This window comes from Pleurodeles waltl, chromosome 5 (genome assembly GCF_031143425.1).
Source record: "Pleurodeles waltl isolate 20211129_DDA chromosome 5, aPleWal1.hap1.20221129, whole genome shotgun sequence".
NCBI classification, from domain to species: domain Eukaryota; kingdom Metazoa; phylum Chordata; class Amphibia; order Caudata; family Salamandridae; genus Pleurodeles; species Pleurodeles waltl.
Genome location: NC_090444.1, coordinates 1006958066 through 1006977402, shown reverse-complemented (window position 1 = coordinate 1006977402; position 19337 = coordinate 1006958066). Strand labels below are relative to the sequence as shown.

At 44.5% G+C, this 19337-nt stretch overlaps 1 protein-coding gene across 2 annotated transcripts in view; it reads left to right on the top strand.

Moving 5' to 3' along the window:
- LOC138296244 (trace amine-associated receptor 1-like) overlaps positions 1 to 13197 on the top strand; it is a 29324-nt gene extending 16127 nt beyond the window's left edge. For both annotated transcript variants that reach the window (XM_069235172.1, XM_069235171.1), the window contains exon 2: positions 10741 to 13197. In XM_069235172.1, the coding sequence (XP_069091273.1) occupies positions 10877 to 11899 (1023 nt within the window). In that variant the 5' untranslated portion in view covers positions 10741 to 10876 and the 3' untranslated portion in view covers positions 11900 to 13197. The remainder of the gene's footprint in view (positions 1 to 10740) is intronic.
- The last annotated feature ends 6140 nt before the right edge of the window (positions 13198 to 19337 follow it).

Genomic DNA, 19337 nt, shown 5'->3' with positions numbered 1-19337 from the left:
AATGGAACTGGGAAGTGGAAGGTGGAAGGGGACGGTAGAAAAAGGGACAATGGCTGCCATCAGAGAGGAGGCCAAAGCCTGAATCAATCTCTGTTGGGCCGCCAATCCACCATGAATGCCCTCCAGGAATGTCTTGCATTGCTGCATCTGGGCTGCCAGCCCCTGGATAGCATTCACAATGGTTGACTGCCCTACAGAGATGGATCTCTGGAGGTCAATAGCCTCCTCACTCAGGGCAGCAGGGCTCACTGGGGCAGGGCCTGAGGTGCCTGGGACGAAGGATACGCCCACCCTCCAGGGTGAGCAGGCATGGGCATCTCGATGAGAGGCTACTGGGGGGGGCGGTGCTGGTACAGGAGGTGATGGCTGTACCTGCAGCTGGGGTGGTCACAGAGGTGTCCGCCACCACCAGGAAGCTTCCATTGGAGGAGGTATCAGAGTCTGTGATGTCCCCTCCAGTATCCGCCTTGGTGCTCCCCTCGCCCTCTGTCCCACTGGTTCCCTCAGCGTCAGTGGACTCTGCCTCCTGGATCCTGTGGGATGCAGCTCCCTCTATCGCCGGTGCATCTGCTCCTCCACCAGATGATGCTAATACACATAAGGACAGGATGACAAAACAAGAAAGGTGGGGAGAGAGACAAAGGATACACTGAGTGAATGACTGCAACCCCACCACCGTTGGCATACACAGCACCCTCACACACAGGGAACAGGCCTACGCACTATGCATTGCACTACCAGTGAAATGGCTAGTCACTAAGGAATGAGGAGGGGCACACACTGCCAACTGCAACACACCTGGGACCCATGCAGCCCTGCCCAGAAGTTAATACAAGGTAAGCAGTATCTTACATTCAAACCCTTAGCCACCAGAGAGCCTACGCTGCCATGTCTGGCCTGGCCTAGGGTCACCCAAGGACACACAACCACCACCCGCATACCACCCCACCAGCCGTAAGTTGTAATGATAGTCACTGTACTCAACCTCTAGTGGCTGCTGTGATGCCCTCAAGTGCCCATCCAGCTCTGGGTAGGCCACCATCAGTATGAGGGCCATCAGGGCAGTCAGGATCCGATGGGCACCCCTTCCTCGTTGGGAGGCCATCCCAGCTGTGCCTCCAGGGTCTTCCGTGCCCAGCATCCCAGGTCCTCCCACTGTTTCCAACAGTGGGTGCTCCGCCTGCCGTACACCCCCAGGGTCTGCACCTCCTTTGAGATGGCATGCCATATTCCCTTCTTTTGATGGGCACTGACCTGCAGAGGCAATATAGACAGGAGAACACCATTAGACAAACATTCCAGACTGTCACACAAATGGCCCCCCATCCCCGATCCCTCATCATTGGCACACACATAGCCCAGCACACAACATGTACACCTCCAAGAGGACACCCACCCACCCCCTTTCTACATGATGCCTTCACACACAACTCTATGCATTCATGCCACATGCATCATGCCCACAGTGTACTCACCTGTTGGCCTGGAGGCCCATGCAGCAGTCCGTACTGGGTAGGACCCCATTCACCAATCGCTCCAACTCCTCAGAAGTGAAGGCTGGGGCCTTTCCCCAGTCACACAGGCCATGGTAGGTTCCAGACACAGGTCACAGCAACACATGCAGTGTAGGTCCTCTCCTATGGAAAGTCAGGAAACAAGTGAGGATTGAGATAGAAAATGGCGGTCATGTCCGCGGCAGTGCATACTGTCACCACCGGCGTAGATCCCCATTGGCAACTGTACCCCATAGGGCCCAATATAGACCAATGAGGAATTGCACAGCGGTTCACGACTGCCTACCACCACAGCACACAACATTGGTGGAATTACCTCACTTCCACCAGTCCCTCCACACAGGACATGGGGTCGCCATTTCAGGGGGGGGGGGGGGGGGGGGTGAACAGGCCTATTGATAATTGCTGTGTCACAGGATAAATAGGCACATACATTATAAATCACACTGTCCCAAAGCATGTTTGCACGATGTGGACTGCTGTTGTGGTATAGTTGTACAAATTGTGACAGCCTACTCACTCCTGTGTCCCTTAGATACCTACCGCTGTGGATGAATAGGAGATGGAGACATACCCCCGTGTACAGACGCCTGGTGGATTTGGCTACACTGGAGGACAGGCACATTATACTCACCTATAGACTGGACGGGGCCACAATCAAGGAGCTGTGTGCCCAGTTGGAACCTGACCTGATCTCAGCTATCCGTCATCCGACTTGGATCCCCTCTCTTGTGCAGGTTTTACCAGTGCGCCATTTCCTAGCAACTGGTTCTTTCCAAGTGACAGTGGGCTGGGCAGCAGGAATGTCACAGCCAATGTTCTCAATCGTGCTAGCAGGAGTCTTGTCTGCCCTGATAGAACATGTGCAGCTACATTGCTTTCCCCCAGGTGGAGGATCTGGCCACTGTGAAGGTCAGGTTTAATGCAATGGGACATATCCCCAATATAATTGGGGTGATTGACAGAACACATATTGGATTTGTCCCCCCTCAGCAGAATGAACAGGTGTGTAGGAGTCGTAAGAGTTTTCACTCTATGAATGTGCAGATGGAGTACCTGGCGGACAAGTACATCTCCCAAGTCAATGCTAAGTATCCGGGATCAGTGCATGATGCCTTTGTCTTAAGGAATAGCTGCATCCCAAATGTGATGTCCCAACTACAGAGGCACAGGGTGTGGCTAATAGATGAGCCCTGGTTCCCACCCAATATTGGTGTATGCCTAAGGTGTGGGCCAAAAAGGATAGTGTGTGGATAAATGTTGTCCCTCAATATTTGCAGGTAACTCTGGTTACCCAAACCTATCATGGCTGCTGACCCCTGTGAGGAATGCCAGGACAGGAGCTGAAGAACGTTATAATGAGGCACATGGGTGACCCAGAAGGATCATTGAAAGGACCTTTGGCCTCCTGAAGGCCAGGTTCGGGTGTCTGCATCTGACAGGTGGATCCCTGTGCTACTCAGAAGGTTTGCTAGATAGATGTAGCATGCTGCATGTTGCACAACCTGGCCCTCAGGTGCCATGTACCTTTTCTGCAGGAGGAGGAGACTGGAGATGCTCCTGTGGCAGCAGTGGACCTGAGGACAGTGAGGATGAGTAAGCAGAGGATGAGTATGTGGACAACAGAACATTTGTGATACGTCAGTACTTCCAATGACACACAGGTGAGACAGTGCAACTTCACATTTCTATGAGTTTTTGTGTATGCTGTGTGGCATTGGCATGCTGGCATTACCCACTTCTTTCTCCTACGTACTGTTACCTATGGATATTCATTTTACAGATGTTGGTGATATGACAACATTCTCCTGATGTGATCACAACAGCCAGCTACAGGTCATTAACTCTATGCTCATGCTATTTACAGTTCATTTGCAATGGTGGTAGCTGTTTCAATCAATACAAATTTGCAACACATAAATTACTAGTAGTCGAGTTTTATCCAAGGTTGTTTATTGTTGTGCTAAAATATAGAGGGGAATGTGTAATGGAATGGGGTGATGATGGAGGAAAGTCCAGGGTATTGTTCCAGTCTTTTTGTAGCACAGGTGCATTGTCCATGGAGATATAGGAAGGGGACAGTGTGGGACACAAGGGGAACAATCAGGAGGGTCTTGTTTCCTGGCGGTGGTCTTGGCAAGTGTCTCTGGCTTATGTCTGGTTCACAGGGAACATTTGTGGGGTAGTTCACCTTCTGCAGGGGGTAGGGGTGCTGGTGGCGCATTGATTCTGTGGCGGGCCTCCTGGCCACTAGTGGCAGTGGTAGTTGAGGGCTATTCAGATGACTGGCTAGTGGCAGTGGCCCGCTGGTGTGCTGTTGCCTCACTCATGATGTTGGCCATGTCTGCTAGCACCCCTGCAATGGAGATCAGGGTGTTGTTAATGGTCTGCAAGTCCTCCCTGATCCCCTGATACTGTCCCTCCTGCAGCCGCCTGTTCTCCTGCCAGATTGTCTTGGATCTTGCCCATCGTGTTCTGGGAATGTTGGTAGGATCCCAGGATCTTGGAGAGTGCCTCCTGAAGAGTCGGTTCCCTGCTCCTGTCCTCCCCCTGGTGCACAGCAGTCCTCCCAGTGTCCCTGTTGGCCTCTGCCTCTGTCCCCTGAATGGTGTGCCCACTGCCACTGACCCCAGGTCCCTGATTGTCCTGTGGGCAAGGTCTGGCCTGGGGTCCCTGTACAGGTGGGCACACTGTTGATTGATGTGTCCTGGGGACAGAGGTGTGGGTACACTGGGTGGGTGCTGTGGTGTTGGTTCCTGATGGGGGAGGCTCTGTGGTGGTCTGAGAGTGGGCTTGGGTGACTGGCTGTCCAGTGGTCCCTGATGGGTCAGGTAGATCGTCCAGATCCAGAAGTCCAGAGTTACTGTCATCACTTGGGCCTCTTCTGTTGGGGGACTGGATAGTGGTGGCACCTCCTCTCCAGTGACATTGGCAGTGGTACCTGTGTGGATGTAAATGATGTATTATGCTTCAAGTGTCTGACATTTGTATTTCCTCCCCTCTATGGTTGTTGTTCCCCTGCAAGCTTTTGCTTCTGTATGTTGGTGTATTGTTAGTTTCGCTATGCTGTGCATGCTTAAGTGATGGGTTTCCATGCAGGGCTGGGCGGGGTGTCCATGAATTGTTACAGCATGCATGGCCCGGCATTGGGATTAGTGAGATGTGTTGGCGGAGTGTGTGGGATGTGGTGGAGTGATGGGAGTGAGGGTGAGGGTGTGTGATGGCATGCAGGTATGGGGGGTGATAACTGTTAAAAGTTGACTTAGCATTGTCCAGTCCTCTGCCAACTCTGGCGAGTCCCTCAGGCAGCAGTATCACCAGTACCTGCTCCTCCCATGCTGCGAGTTGTGAGGGAGGAGGTGGGGGGGGATCCATCGCCAGTCCTCTGTATGGCGAGCTGGTGTCTTGCTGCAATGGAACGTACCTTCCCCCGTAGGTCGTTCCACCTCTTCCTGATGTTGTCCCTTGTTCATGGGTGCTGTCCCACAGCATTGACCCTGTCCACGGTTCTCCACCATAGCTCCATCTTCCTTGCTATTGAAATCTGCTGCACCTGTGTGTGTGATGTGGAGTGCCTGAGGGGGTGTATTGGGGTCAGTGGTGTGTGTGTCCAGTTGTCTCTATGCTCTTCTTCTCAGTCTCATGGTGGCAATAGTTGTTGGTAAAGGGCTGTGGGTAATATGGATGTGTGTTTCATAGTGGTGTGGGTGTGTGGGTGTGTGGGTGTGGTGTGTGTATGAGTGTCAGGTTTGTGTTTTTGGTATTGGCCAATGTGGTGTTGTTTTGTGTGTGGGTGTCCATTGTGATCGCGGCGGTCTGTACCGCCGTTGAATGTCCGCCATGGTGATTTGTGGGTTATAAGGTGATGGGCGTTGTTCTGTTGACGTAATGGCTTGGGTTTTGGGACTGCCAGTTTCTCACTGACCTTTGGTCTGGCGGATTTTTGTATATGGCTGTATTCTGTTGAATTGGTGTGTGTGTCATAATATGGTGGACGGATATTTGCCAGCGTGGCTGTAAGTTGGCAGCCATCGGTGTGGCGGTAAGCGGCATTTACCGCCAATGTCATAATTAGGGCCTAAGTCTCTAGGGTTGTGTCATGGTGGATTGTCCAGAGGAGAAGGTTTCTAGGAGGGGTGTGCTTTTTCGACCCTCCAACAATTAGATATGTGCAGGTCCTTGCTATCCATGGGTGAAGTTTGCAGGTCTTGCTTTGCATGCTCCTGTCTTAATGTGGTTGAGATTCTGAAAGTATATCTGATTGTGCTCAGGGCTGATGTATTCTCACTGCCATTAGGTTCTATACCCAATAAACATTGTCCCACCACTTGTTTGTAATGGCAGAGTAGGTCTCAGAAGGGAGAGGGACTTTACCACCAACTTTTTTGGGTGTACTTGTGGGTCATATGTGTGGGCAGCATTTGTGAATGTAGAGGTTGTGTGGTTTAACCTAAAACCTAAAAATTCCCTTGCCACCCAAATATCACTCCCGACCCTAAAGCCTAAAAACCCTCTTGCCACCCAAATACCCTTACCCACCCTAAAACCTAAACATACCCTTGCCACCCAAATACCCCATACCCACCCTAAACCCTAAAAATACTATTGACACTCAAATACCCCTACCCACCATAAACCCTAAAAATACCCTTGCCATTAAAATAGCCTTACCCACCCTAAAAAGGCCCTTGCCACCGAATTACCCTTACCCTCCCAACACCCTCACCCACCCCTAAAACTTGAAACCTCTCCTGTCCTAATATTTATATGCAAAAAGGAAAAGAGAACTCTGGGTAGGTCCCAAGTTTAGGTGGAGAGCAGCTCCAGTAGGGAACACTCTGCAACACCAGGGACAATCTAGATTTACTCACCTCAAATGTCTGTTTATCTAGCAAAGTTTTTAAGCATAAGATTAGCACAGTGCTATCCATGTCGAGCTAGATAGTGACAAAGTCTTTAAGCATAGGTTTGACACAATGTCAACCTTGCCGAGCTATAAAATAACCAAAGTCATTTACCACTCCAGGAACAGCATTACAGCTTTGGCCTAGTAAAACAGCATCCAAGGTACCCTGAAAGAATTTTTTTTTAAAAAGCAACCCCTGATACACGTTTCGCTCTCATTAGAGTATAAGTCAAAACAAATCCCTTTCAGGGTTAGAGTGATGCATAAATTATGCAAAAAGGTAGAGAGAACTCTGGGTAGTTCCCAAGTTTAGGTGGAGAGCACCTTTTTGCATAATTTATGCATCACTCTAACCCTAAAAGGGATTTTTTTTTTACTTATACTGGGTGCTCCCTTGTGTCTGGATAAAGCTAAAACGCTCTGATGAGTTTTAATGTGAGCAAAACACATGTCAGGGGTTGCTTTTATTCATTTCAGGTTCATTTGGATAGTATTTTACCGGTCCAAAGCTTTAATATTGCACCTACAATAGCAAATGGCCTTTGTTGTTTTACAACTCGGCCAGGCTGATATTGTGACAAACCTATGCTTAAAGACTTTGCTGTACAAGTGGCAAAATACTCTGTCACTATCTAGCTCGGGGTGGATAGCACTGTGCTGGTCCTATGCTTAAATATTTTGCTAGGTAAACAGATATTTGAGGTGAGCAAATCTAGAGTGTCGCTGGTGTTGCAGAGTATTCCCTACTGGAGCTGCTCTCCACCTAAACTTGAAAACTACCCAGAGTTCTCTCTTCCTTTTTTCCATAATTTATGCGTGATTCTAACCCTGAAAGATATTTTTTATATATATATATATATATATATATATATATATATATGAATATATATATATAAATATATATATATATTTATTTTATTTTTTCTTTTCTCCAAGCCAGCCCCTCCTCTTGGGTCATCCGTACAGCAGCACAAATCAAACTATTCCACACATCCACACTTGGGATCTTACAACAATAAATCTTTTATTTCCACAGTGCCAGATAATTCAAAAATTGGTGCAAGCAATTAAATAAGTAAGACGGGTTATGCAATTCGGCGACACGTCTTCACCTTCAATATATATATATATCTTACCTACTGGTGGTCGCCAGTAGGTAGTTATATTTCGGGCCGTTTTTTTCCATTGACAGAGCAATTTTTATTTTGCCTGTAACTTTGGCGCATCTTCATGAATGTTCAATACATTTTCAAAATTTATACATTAGTCAGTTCATCTGCTGTGTTGAAAGTTTCAGGGTGATCCATCAAGTGGGGCTAAGAAAAAAGGAGGGGGACCCAAAACACTTTCCCCCCATTCTACATCAATGGAATTTTTAAATTTCTGAACACGACTACAGCCCAAACTGTTGGATGGATTTACACTAAATTTGGCAGAGAGCTAGCTCTTGTTCCAGAAAGCATGCTTTTTGTGCTGTTGTGTAAATCCCTTCAGTAGGTTTAGAGATTTTAGAGTTTAAAAAATCTAGGTAACTAGGGATGCGGATCCTCCACGGATCCAACTGTCCTCGTGCTGATATCTGATTGGCTGTCACCACTTCAACAAGGAAGTGTTGGCAGCCATCTTGTGACTCGACTTCAGCCACGTCCCAGGAAGAAAGTGAAAAAAAAAGAAAAGGGGCCAGAGTAGGGTCACCCTGAGCCCCTAGCATTGGTCTTGGGGTCCCTCATGGATCTCGCCAAGACTAAAAAGTTTTTTGTTTTGTTTTTTTAAATGTTAGGAAAATCCATGGATCCGGTATTTCCGGATATTTTATGAAAAAGGGCGGTCTTCCACCCCTTTTTCTATTTTGCTCCCTGGGTGGGCCAGGTGCCGGGGGTATTGGAGGATTGAAAGCCTTCTAGGGCTTGTATTAGCTCTTGGGACAGCCACCTCCCCTGAAAAAATATAAGGAGAGGGATCCATTGTGAACCCCCAGCCACCTCTCTGGGACAAATTTAAAATGTGGAGGGGGGCTGAGAGCCCCCCCTGGAGGAGCCAATAATGGACTGGGACCGTGACTACTTGCTGAAAGCGGAAGTTTTCTCTGTTTCCCTGCCCACAGACATGCTGGCAGGGAAACAGAGGAAACAATTGCTTTTACAAACAGGGAGCTATACCTTTAGCATTTCCCTGTGTGCAAAAGCACTGCCAGCTTCTGCAGAAGGCGGGGAGCCAGTTGGGCCGCAGGGGCCTTCAGGTTCCCTCTGCGGTCCCCTTGCACACTGGGTGTCCTGCGGGGTGCACAGGACTGATGGCTGGGACCCGGGAGATGGGATCCCAGGGGCCAAGATTAGCCATGGGACGGGGCCACATGGCCCCCATTCCTCAAAATGTTTTCAGATATATTAAGGCTTGGCCCTGGGGGATGGGGTCCCTGGAGCTGAGATCAGCCAGAGGAGGAGGCCTGTGTGCTCCCCCTCGTCAAAAAATATACAAAATTTTTTAAGGCTGGGCCACGGTGAATGGGGTCCCCGGGGTCGAAATCATTTGGGCGATGGGGGCCCTATATTTAATGAACACTGAGCCCAGGGGATTGGGTCCCAGGGGCTGAGATCGGCCCGGGGAGGTGAGCGTGCCGTCCCTCCAATTAAATTGTAGTGGGCCCTAGGGGTGCGGTCCCCGGAGCTGAAAACGGCCGGGGGGGAACCACGCAGCTCCCCTCCCCCACACTGGATCTTGAACCAACGAGGTAGCACTTACTAACTAACCAGTAGAAATTGCTGCAGTTTGAAAGACATTTTGTGCAAAATTTGGACTCTTTTTGGATAAAAGATCAGGTGAGCTTCCATTCTAGCCATGATCCACACTTCACAGCAATTAAACCTCAACAGGAAGCACTTACACATATAACCTTACCAGGTGCACCAGTTGAAGCTCCACTTATGGAAAGGACAAATGATCCTAACTCCTGGGCTTGTCGAACGCGAAGCAAGTGTGTTTCCTCCACAATTCCATATTGAAAAATGATCTGAAATGCATTGTGGAGGTGAATGCATCTTCAATCTATTGAAGCGCAATCTGACACTCTCACAACAATATAGACCCTCTCACACCAACTCTTACAACCAGACAGACACTCTCACACCCAGAGACACCCTCACACACCTACTCTCACAACCAGAGAGACAGGCCCTGTGGCTAACTGCCACTGCGCGCAGCCAAAGGCCGTGCTCGTCATAGGGTTGAGTGGTTATAGGGGGTTGGCCGAAATCCAGCCCTGCGGCCAACCCCCACAATGGATTGTTTAACATATAGTAATGAAAATGACTGTACTTTTTCAAAAAACATAGAAATTCACTGAAGAAAACAAAGGTTGCAGGGATATTATTGTTAGGAAATTTAATTAAACAAATCTTAGAAATTCACTTAAAAAACAAAGGTTACAGGAACGTTATAGTTAGGTTCTGAATTTACTCACACAAAACCCTTAGAAATTCAGCAGTTATAGTTACAGTTATTTCAAGTAACTATAACACTCAGCCTAAGGTAACTATAACTCGCACCCTCGCCATGCACTGCTAATTACCCCAAATATTACAGCACTTAGGACAGCTTTTATAACTTTAAATTATTGAAGAATAAAGTGGGCATGTTGGGAGATCGAAATACTTGAAAAAACTCTAACTACATATATATATATACATATATACCTGGGTCATAATATCTTTGGTGCTTCTCTAGCAGTTTCTTAATTTCTGTGTCTCAGTGGCTAATCTATGTTCCTCAAAAGCATATTTGCATGTTTCAATAGAGTTTATGCCTATTATTCTAGCACTAGCTGGAAAATTATTGGACTCACTTTAACTCTCTCAGTAATCCCCCCCATCATTGCTCCCCATTGTTCCTTGTTTCTCAGATAACACAATTCCCTTTCTTTTTATATAACATTTTCTTGTTCATGCATTTTAATCCTATCGATTTTAGGGATCTGTCAGTCTGTTTTCCTCTTTAATATGATTTTTCCCTGTCTTTCTATGTTCCCTTTATCTTTCCATATGAGCGATCAATGCACTTAATCAGCCAAGTGCTTTAACATTGGCCTCTTGGCCCTGGAAAAATGTCCCATATCAACTTTGGTAAACCCACCTGGAAGGTCTGTTGTCTATCTTGGGGTGCATTACTTAGTTCAATCCAGTCAATATGGATATTTTGAAAGGTTTCATTTGATGTCCTGTCCTGATGAAACTGCTGCTTTAATTTTAGAATTTCGCTGAATACTTTTTGACAACTTCAACTGTATCATTTTCATTAAATGTTTATTTCTTCATTTCCATTCAGTGTCCTGGGCTGGATGTCCTTCACTGGGCAGAGGAAAAAACAGAATGCTTTCCACTTTTACATGCATGATTGAAGTCAACTCCAAATTTACAGTGGCAGTGAAAGTAGCAAGGAGTGATTGGAAACTGATGAGAACATGCCTGCTGAGTTCTGCTTCGCCTCATTAAACGGTTCCTGCGAGAAGAGCAGCTGGAGTCTTGATGTTCGTGTCCCTATGTATTCCTTCATGGTCTGCACGATCCTGACAACAATTGCAGGAAACCTTGTGGTTATCATCTCTATTGCTCACTTCAAGCAGCTCCATCACCACACCAACTACTTAGTCCTCTCCATGGCCACTGTGGACCTCCTTCTAGGCATCATGGTAATGCCATACAGCATGGTGCGCTCAGTGGAGCACTGTTGGTACTTCGGGGATGTCTTCTGCCAGCTGCACAGTAGCATGGATGTCATGCTCAGCACAGCTTCCATCTTCCACCTTTCCTTCATCTCTGTGGACCGCTACTATGCTGTCTGTGACCCACTGCGATACAAGAGGAAGATCAATAATCTGGTCATTCTGTCCATGATCTGTCTCAGCTGGGGTGGCTCTGCCATTTTTGGCTTTGGCATGATTTTCTTCAAGTTGAACCTCATGGGATCAGAGCAGTTCTTTGATGACCATATCAATTGTGTTGGGGGCTGCTTTTTGTTTTTTAATAAAACTACTGGTGTCTTGTGCTCCTTGATATCCTTCTATATCCCAGGATTTATTATGTTATCAATTTATGGAAAAATATACTGCATAGCCAGAAGGCAAGCTAGGACCATCACGGATGCCACCTCATACCAATTCCAGTGTCAGGTTGGAGTTGGGGAAAAGCATCAGATCTCTCGCATCCGAGAAAGGAAAGCAGCCAAGACGCTAGGGATAGTGATGGGCGTGTTCCTTGTATGCTGGTCCCCGTTCTTCTTCTGCACTGCCACGGACCCCTTTATGAACTATGCCATGCCACCAACTTTAATTGATGCTTTGGTTTGGTTTGGATATCTGAATTCCACATTTAACCCCATGGTGTATGCCTTTTTCTACAAGTGGTTCAGACGAGCACTGAAGATGATCATATGTGGAAAAGTTTTCCATCCAATGTCTTCCAGAACTAAACTCTATAGTGATTGATTAATATGGACACTGGTTGTGGCAGTTTGAATTTCAGCAGTCTAAACTTAGCAGGAGTTCCATTTCAAATCAGGCCAGAATCACTGAGAGCAACTACATTTTTAATGCTTTAATACAAAAATGGTGTGCCAAAGAAAACAAACATTATCAAAGCTAATAGGTCTGGCTTGCATTTTGAATTCCGAGAAAAATATTTCAAAACATCGTTGTAGTGGAAAGACAAACAGAAAACGTATTTGTGTATACAATCATCTATAACCTAAATAATTAGTGGGTAACAATTCACCGTACTTTGAGATCTGAAATAGTTCCTCCTGCGCTGCGGTGCTGGCAGTGCATGGAAGGTCAATGATACACTAAACAGACAGTAACATTAGGTGAGAAAGTAATACTCCACTGGGAGGAGCCAAGCCCAATCCATGTAAATTTGAAGGATTTACAATAATATGTCTTGCAGGCAGGTGATTTGTCGAGCTAGACCTAAAAATGAAGTTAGATGACTGCCCTGTTGCTCTGCGTAGATTGCCAGACAGAATTCCGAGGATTTGTATTGGTCTTTCACTTGAACTGAACATCAATTTCAAACGGGGAAACCGAGCTGCTCATTAGATCTGTTCAGGAATCTCCGATGGTTACTGTCAATTTTAAAATAATTTAATCTTATTTGTGTATTCCCCAGAGGATGTAAAATAACTGGAATCACATAGATTGCTTGACAATGCACAAGCTTCTATTTTCATCTAAAGTGTGCTGACTTGTGTATGATATTACCTGATGTTAATATTAATAATGATAAAAAGAAACTAATTTGTGTGTAACAGGTGGGATGAATGTTACAATGTGAAAATAGAGAAAATGATTTGCACGCCAAGTCAACATATAACTAGTGTTTCAATGTTTATGAAAAGTATGTAAAACTGATTTTCTATTGTCAACTTCCACCAGGATTTCCCTCAGGCATGACACCCTCCCTCAGGGATCTGAGTACCATTAGAAATCAATCAGATCTCATGGAAAGCACAACAGGAAGTTGTACGTGGGCTTTGTGAAGATGCTAAAGTTCTGCTAAATAAACAGCTGCATGCAAAACGTGATGCAACAAACAATAAATAAAAAATGGAAAGAACTGACAGTGAGATTTTTGAAGGGATGCACACTGAACGAGATGTGCATATGATCACTTCATATTTGTGTGTGGCCCAGCTGCTACTGCTTTCGGATTGCCATACCAACAATATTTACAATTCATCATGGGAAATGTCTAACAGGAATGCTCAACAGATTGGGCTTGCTAGGGGAAGCAGAGATTGGTAGGACAAGAGACATGGAGCTTTTCCTTCTGATTTTTACAGGAACATAGAAGTATTTTACAACACTGGTTCTGTAACTTATGTCATCTGTGCATGTCCTGTGAGTTGCTCCTGAAAGCCGGGGACCCCCACCTAAGCAGTTTCCCTGACTTGAATCTCAGAACACTACACAGAAACACATATTCATATAACGGAAAGAGAAATTAAGGAAATCATTTAATTCGCGAACATAAAGTAGGTGAAAATCGAAAGTTTAATTGGCAGGTTAGAGCTTTTCTAAAGTACAAAGCAATATGCTAGACTCTTTGGCTCCTGCGGCAAGCTGTCTTTTTGTCAGCGCTTACCACTGCTGCTTTTCTTGAGGCCACCAATAGTCTATAGTGGATGCTGCTTGTTTTACTTGTGCTGCTCCCACAAATCAGGATAATGACACTAACTTAATTTTTACCTTCCAATTTCTTCAGCTATGCTAAACGTTTTAACACTTTCAGTTTACCTTTTTATGAATATATATTTTATGAGTCTGCTAATAATCATTTTATGAACAGCTATCGACCCCCGAATAGATGTTGCGTACCCTTAGTGGTCCATGGACAACAGGTTAGGAACTACTTGCTTTACAACACCCTTGTCTCATATAATTGGTTAAAACTGGACGTGAATTAGAAAATAAACCTTATGGGGATTTAACCCATTGACTATTTAAGAATGGTGAGGCAAATGGTAAATTTTAGAGCACTTTGGACATGCAGCAAAGAACACACATTTGTGAATTTAAATTAACGTTGTCTGTCAGATTAGGGGTTTCCCACAAAGAATAGTCAGGACATTTTTGTGGCAAAAAAAGAGAAATTTATATTATACTAGATTAGAAACATTGGTCAAAAATGGCTAGATATAAGTAAGAATACATGGGCAATTTGGGGGCTTTCTCAAAGGAAAGCTTAGGAAATATTGAGAAAAATAGTGCATTAGGAAGACTAAGTCAGGAATAACTAACTAAATAGCAATTAAGGAAATTTTAGGAGGAGTCTTGGTGTCCACCCATAGGACGTTATAAAAAAAGTTGAGAATGGTGCATCGTAAGGCAGAGTGGGCAGATCACAGCGGGCAGAATTGGATAGGCAATGAAGAAAATTAAACATTAAAAGGATTGAGGCAGATGGTAATTTTTAAATAATGAACAAAATAGGACAAAACTGTAATTATGTTTCAGAGGGACGTGGTAGACATGGGTTCCCAAGGGTATTTGGAGAAAATTAATGGCTGGATTTTGTCAGCAGTTGGTAACATTAAAAGACTATCAGTGGGGTGCTTGACTCTCAAGCCTTTGAACATTTAGTTGTGTTGCCGTTACTTTTGAAGCTTTGTTTCCTTCAAGGTCCAGTCCCTTGCCCATTTTTAGAATACAATTTCATTTAGCAATACATTTTCTTTCAGGAATGCCTCCATATGTTAATTAAATATTTTATGAGATCCATCTTGCACAGTTTGGTGAGTAAATTAACACCATCATTATTTCAAGTTCACAGTAAAGCCCTGAACTAGTACGTTTCTGCTCTTTTAAAATTATACTAAAGATCTTTTTTGTGGAAGTTGAAGGTCCCTACATAACATTAGATCTACTCAATGTATTCTGGTTAAAAACGTCAAGGGTTATTGTTTCGGTTTTGTAAACAAGGATGCACAAAATAGGCCTTGCCTCTAAAAGGTTAGTGATCACATTTTGCTTTTTTCAGTGCTTGTTGCCAATGTTGTTGGCTTCATCCAACAATTATAAAAGAAAGAAACAAAAAATGATCATTAGTGCTTTGTGACACATACATTGCAGCACTCTTGGTATTGTGATGTCCACTATTGCATCACCATGTATGAGCACACATGCATGCATAAGTGGCCACTTTGGAATGTTCTTTTTCTGATAAAGATAAAGCATTGTACGGTGGCTGTCCTGTGCCTATGGCTATTCCAAGATGGTCTACAGTCATTTTAATAAGGTAAATTAAAAATAACAAAACTGCGAAAGGATCTGACCAATTGAGAGGAGCGCAGTCGTCCACTCTCACAGCAGCACCATTTGTAAGAAGTCTGTCCAAAGTATGACCGCCCAGATGAGTAGCTGTCTTTACACTTTGTGAAAATCCAAAATTGTTCATCAGGTCCAAAAAGCCCTTTACATCTTTATCATTCTCTGCTTCAAGGTGGAGATTAAAGGCCCCCAAGCAAGTAAAGTTACTTCTAACAATGAACAGGTCTATTATGTGTTTCCAGTTCTTTAGGAACTGAGCTTTGGAGCCCAGAGGGTGATATACTAGTAGCCCAGACATTAACTAAGTGCTCTTCCTATGTATTCTCAAAAAGTCCCACCTCACAACCCTCCTTACCTGGGGAGCCTCTGTTTTCCAGAGTAAATTTCAGCTCTTGTCAAAATTTATTAGCAAGCCCCCCGCGATGTCCCCTTTCCACCCTGGTGATAGCATTCCCTGCAGGGACAGCCATCACTAGGTCAGGACTTGAATCGTCTTTTGCCCACATTTCCGTTACGTAAGAGACAGACTAGTCTATTGGAATCAATGAAATCATTACTCTCCAAGCTATGTTTAGGTATTGAGCATGCATTAACCAGAGCACATTTAAGTCTGTATTTCTCTGAGTGTGCCCTCAGCATATCTGTTTCATGTTCGATTACATGACCCGGCTCCCGTTCTGCAGTTACAGGCTGGGCAACAGAAACTCTTTGTTTGCATGGGGTTCCACTCATTGCAATTCCCCGTAACACATACAGGGCACAGCTTAAAAAGCATCTGCCTGGATACTAACTCTATGCGCGCAATACCTGAGACTAAACGAGCAGCATCCCTGGCTCCTGGCGTGGACGGGCGCAGATGGGCATGCCTTAGGTGCGCCTTTGGCATGCCAGTGGCACATCCGGGCGTCAACATGCTTTAATAGTGTTCTCAGGGTCATGTAACCTCAACTGCTAGAGCACTAACTAGCATGGCACCACAGAAGGGAAATGGGCCTCTAACAATTTCAATGACAGTCAAGTAGAAAGCAAGCAGACCTCCCGCCCTAAAACAAAGTTAAAACATGTCCCCCACAAATGTAGTTCTACCAAAAATAAAGACAAATAAAACTTGCAGAGCATCAAACTGGGTGACTTCTGCTCGCATCCAGTCCGCGTCCGCACATCAGTGTGCTTTAATAGTGTTCCTGTGGTCGTGTGACCTCAACTGCTAGAGCAGTGGCTAGCAGTGCGCTGTGGCACGTCCAACATGGCCGTCAAGGAAGGAGAATGGGGCTCTAACAAGCCCATTGATAGTCAAGTAAAAAGCATGCAGACCCACACACTAAAAGCAAGTTAAAACATGTCCCCCCTTAAATGTAGTCCCACCAAAAATAAGACAAATAAAACTAGCAGAGCGCCAAACTGGGTGGCTTCTGCTCTCACCCGGACAGAGTCAGCATAGCGGCACGCTTTAATAGTGTTCCCAAGGTCATGTGACCCGAACTGATAAAGCACTGACTAGCAGTGCGCTGTGGCCTCTCCAAAATGGCCGCCACAGAAGGTGAATGGGACTCTATCAGGCCCAATGACAGTCAAGTAGAAATAGTGCAGACCCCCCACCCCGCCCTAAAAGCAAGTTAAAACATGACCTAACAAATGCAGTCCCACCAAAAGTAAAGAGTAATAAAATTCGGAGAGGGCCATCCTGGGTGGGTTCTGCTCTCACCCCATATCCAATTAAAAACATAGTAATAAAGATGAACTCCACAGCAGATTAAAAATAAGGCTAGGGAGAAAAGTCATGTATTAACAAGCATGGAATTGAGATAAACAAGACAACCATCCATTCATGAGCAAGGGCCTAGCTCAAAGCCCATCCTACATATTTTATGATACCCAGTAAGTCTTCGTAAACATACAACTAAAGCACTCTGTAAACAAGACCTAAAATCGTCAGAAAGGGTTTCCAAAGCGGCACGCACATTCACTAGTGGTAAGCGATTTAGAAAATGTGCCTTTGCTGCCATTGGTACACATATTGTTAGTAATTGCTGGAGCAACCCAGAATGGCAACCGCAATGAGAAAGCCAACGACAGTTTTCAATGAAACAAACATGTTTGATAGTAATTAAGAGCCAAGCATTTTCACAGCCATGGTTCGATATATTGTTTATAAGATGGTAGATAGATTGACAATTAGGTAGTCAGTTAGAGAGGAAGATACATATTAGGTATGCTAGCTATGCTATATTTCAAATAAGTAATATTTCTTGCTTGTGCTGTAGCACAAGAATTGGCTTCCATGTTTGTGGGTTGATAGACATTGTTACTGCAGATGCAATTTAAATAAGATTGTAACATAGGCAGATAGATATGCAGAAAGCTGATAGGCATCCAGACAGGCAGACTGACGGGAAAATATGGAGACTGATCAGTTGACAAATATGCAAACAGATAAAAAAGCAGGCTGAAAGATAGTTAAGCAGTTAGAAAGGCAAACAGACAGATATGGAGGATATGCAGAAAGATGGATAGAAAGATAGATAGACAGGCATACAGGCTGACTCACAGAAGGATAGGTAATAGATAGGCAGGTAGCAAGGAAGACCGGGAGCTAGACAGACAGGCAGACATACAGGTAGATAGATAGGAAGACTGGCTGATTAATTGGCAGATAGACAGACAGACATAGATAGATAGATAGATAGATAGATAGATAGATAGATAGATAGATAGATAGATAGATAGATAGATAGATAGATAGATAGAACTCTCCTCTTTGCCACCACTGCTGGACGTATTGTTAGTATTTGTTAGGAGAGAAATCTCAGAGGCCGGCTAGAATGAATAAACAAACGCAGTTCTGCAGTTATCAAGGCATATTTTTATGATTGTATGCTATTCACAGAGGGATTTACGATTAGTATCTTTATGACTGAGGAGCCTGTGCACATATAAAGATAGGTCTTTTTATGTGCGGAGAGTCCGTACTCGTGAAGGCACTACTTGTAAATCTCTGTGTGAATAGCATGCCATCGTAAACTTACACAAAAGTGTATATATACCTTTGCGAATCCGGCCCTAAGTCTACAATAACATCCTACACGCTGAGTAGAGAAGCCAGCTGGGACAATATTTCATCAGTAGTAATAAAAAACAATAGTGATTGGCGGCCCAAAGTGTTTTCCCTATTATTCATATGGATGGTTAAAACAGGGAAATATCCTGGCAGTTGGAGAGAAGCTTTTGTAAAATTATTTTTTGAAAAGGGTGACATCAGATACCTAGCAAATTATTGACTTATCAGTCTTTTAGATATTTCGGAAGCATTTGGAGGAATGAGTCAGGGATTGTAGTCTTCACCCCATCGAACAAGGCGGATTTCGGGAAGGTCAATATCATTACCACTGTTTCGCACAAAGGGCAGTCATTAAAAAATCATAACAATGAATCAAAGGCTGTGCTGTTGCATTATTACTGCTGCACAGCCTTCAACACAGTGAAAACAGGGTGTCTGTAGAGCGAATTGAATAACTGAAAGATTTCAGAAGATCTTTTAAATATAATCTAGGCTCTCTGTATGTCCAGCTGGACCCATGTAGAACTAGATAAGTCAAGGAGACTTTAAAAAAAATTAAATTAGGAGGTTGTGGCAAGGCTGAATTTTAAACCCCACGCTTTTTAGTCTATATGTGTCAGACTTGCCATCTGCTTTAAAAGACAGCGTTTTTCCTTCAAATGGGCTTGAGGAATCTCCCTTATCTATTGTATATTGATGACCTGATAGTCCTAGACTATACAGCCGTCAGTCAGCAACGAAAATTAGATACTTTAAGCATCTATTGTAAAGAAAATGCACTGACGATAAATTTGGGGAAAACAAAGATACTGACTTTTGGAAAAAGTAAAAAAAAAATCTCAAATGGCACCTTGATGTGATGCAGCGAATGAGTGAATCAGTACACATATTTAGGGCTTACATTTTCTAATAATTTGAGAACAGAAGATTATCCAAAATCCATAGTGATATTTAATCTCGTTTATGGAGGACAATCATTTGCTCCCCCCATGAAAGCCTACAGTGGCAAGATTCCACTTTTTGCATTATATGGGGCCAAGG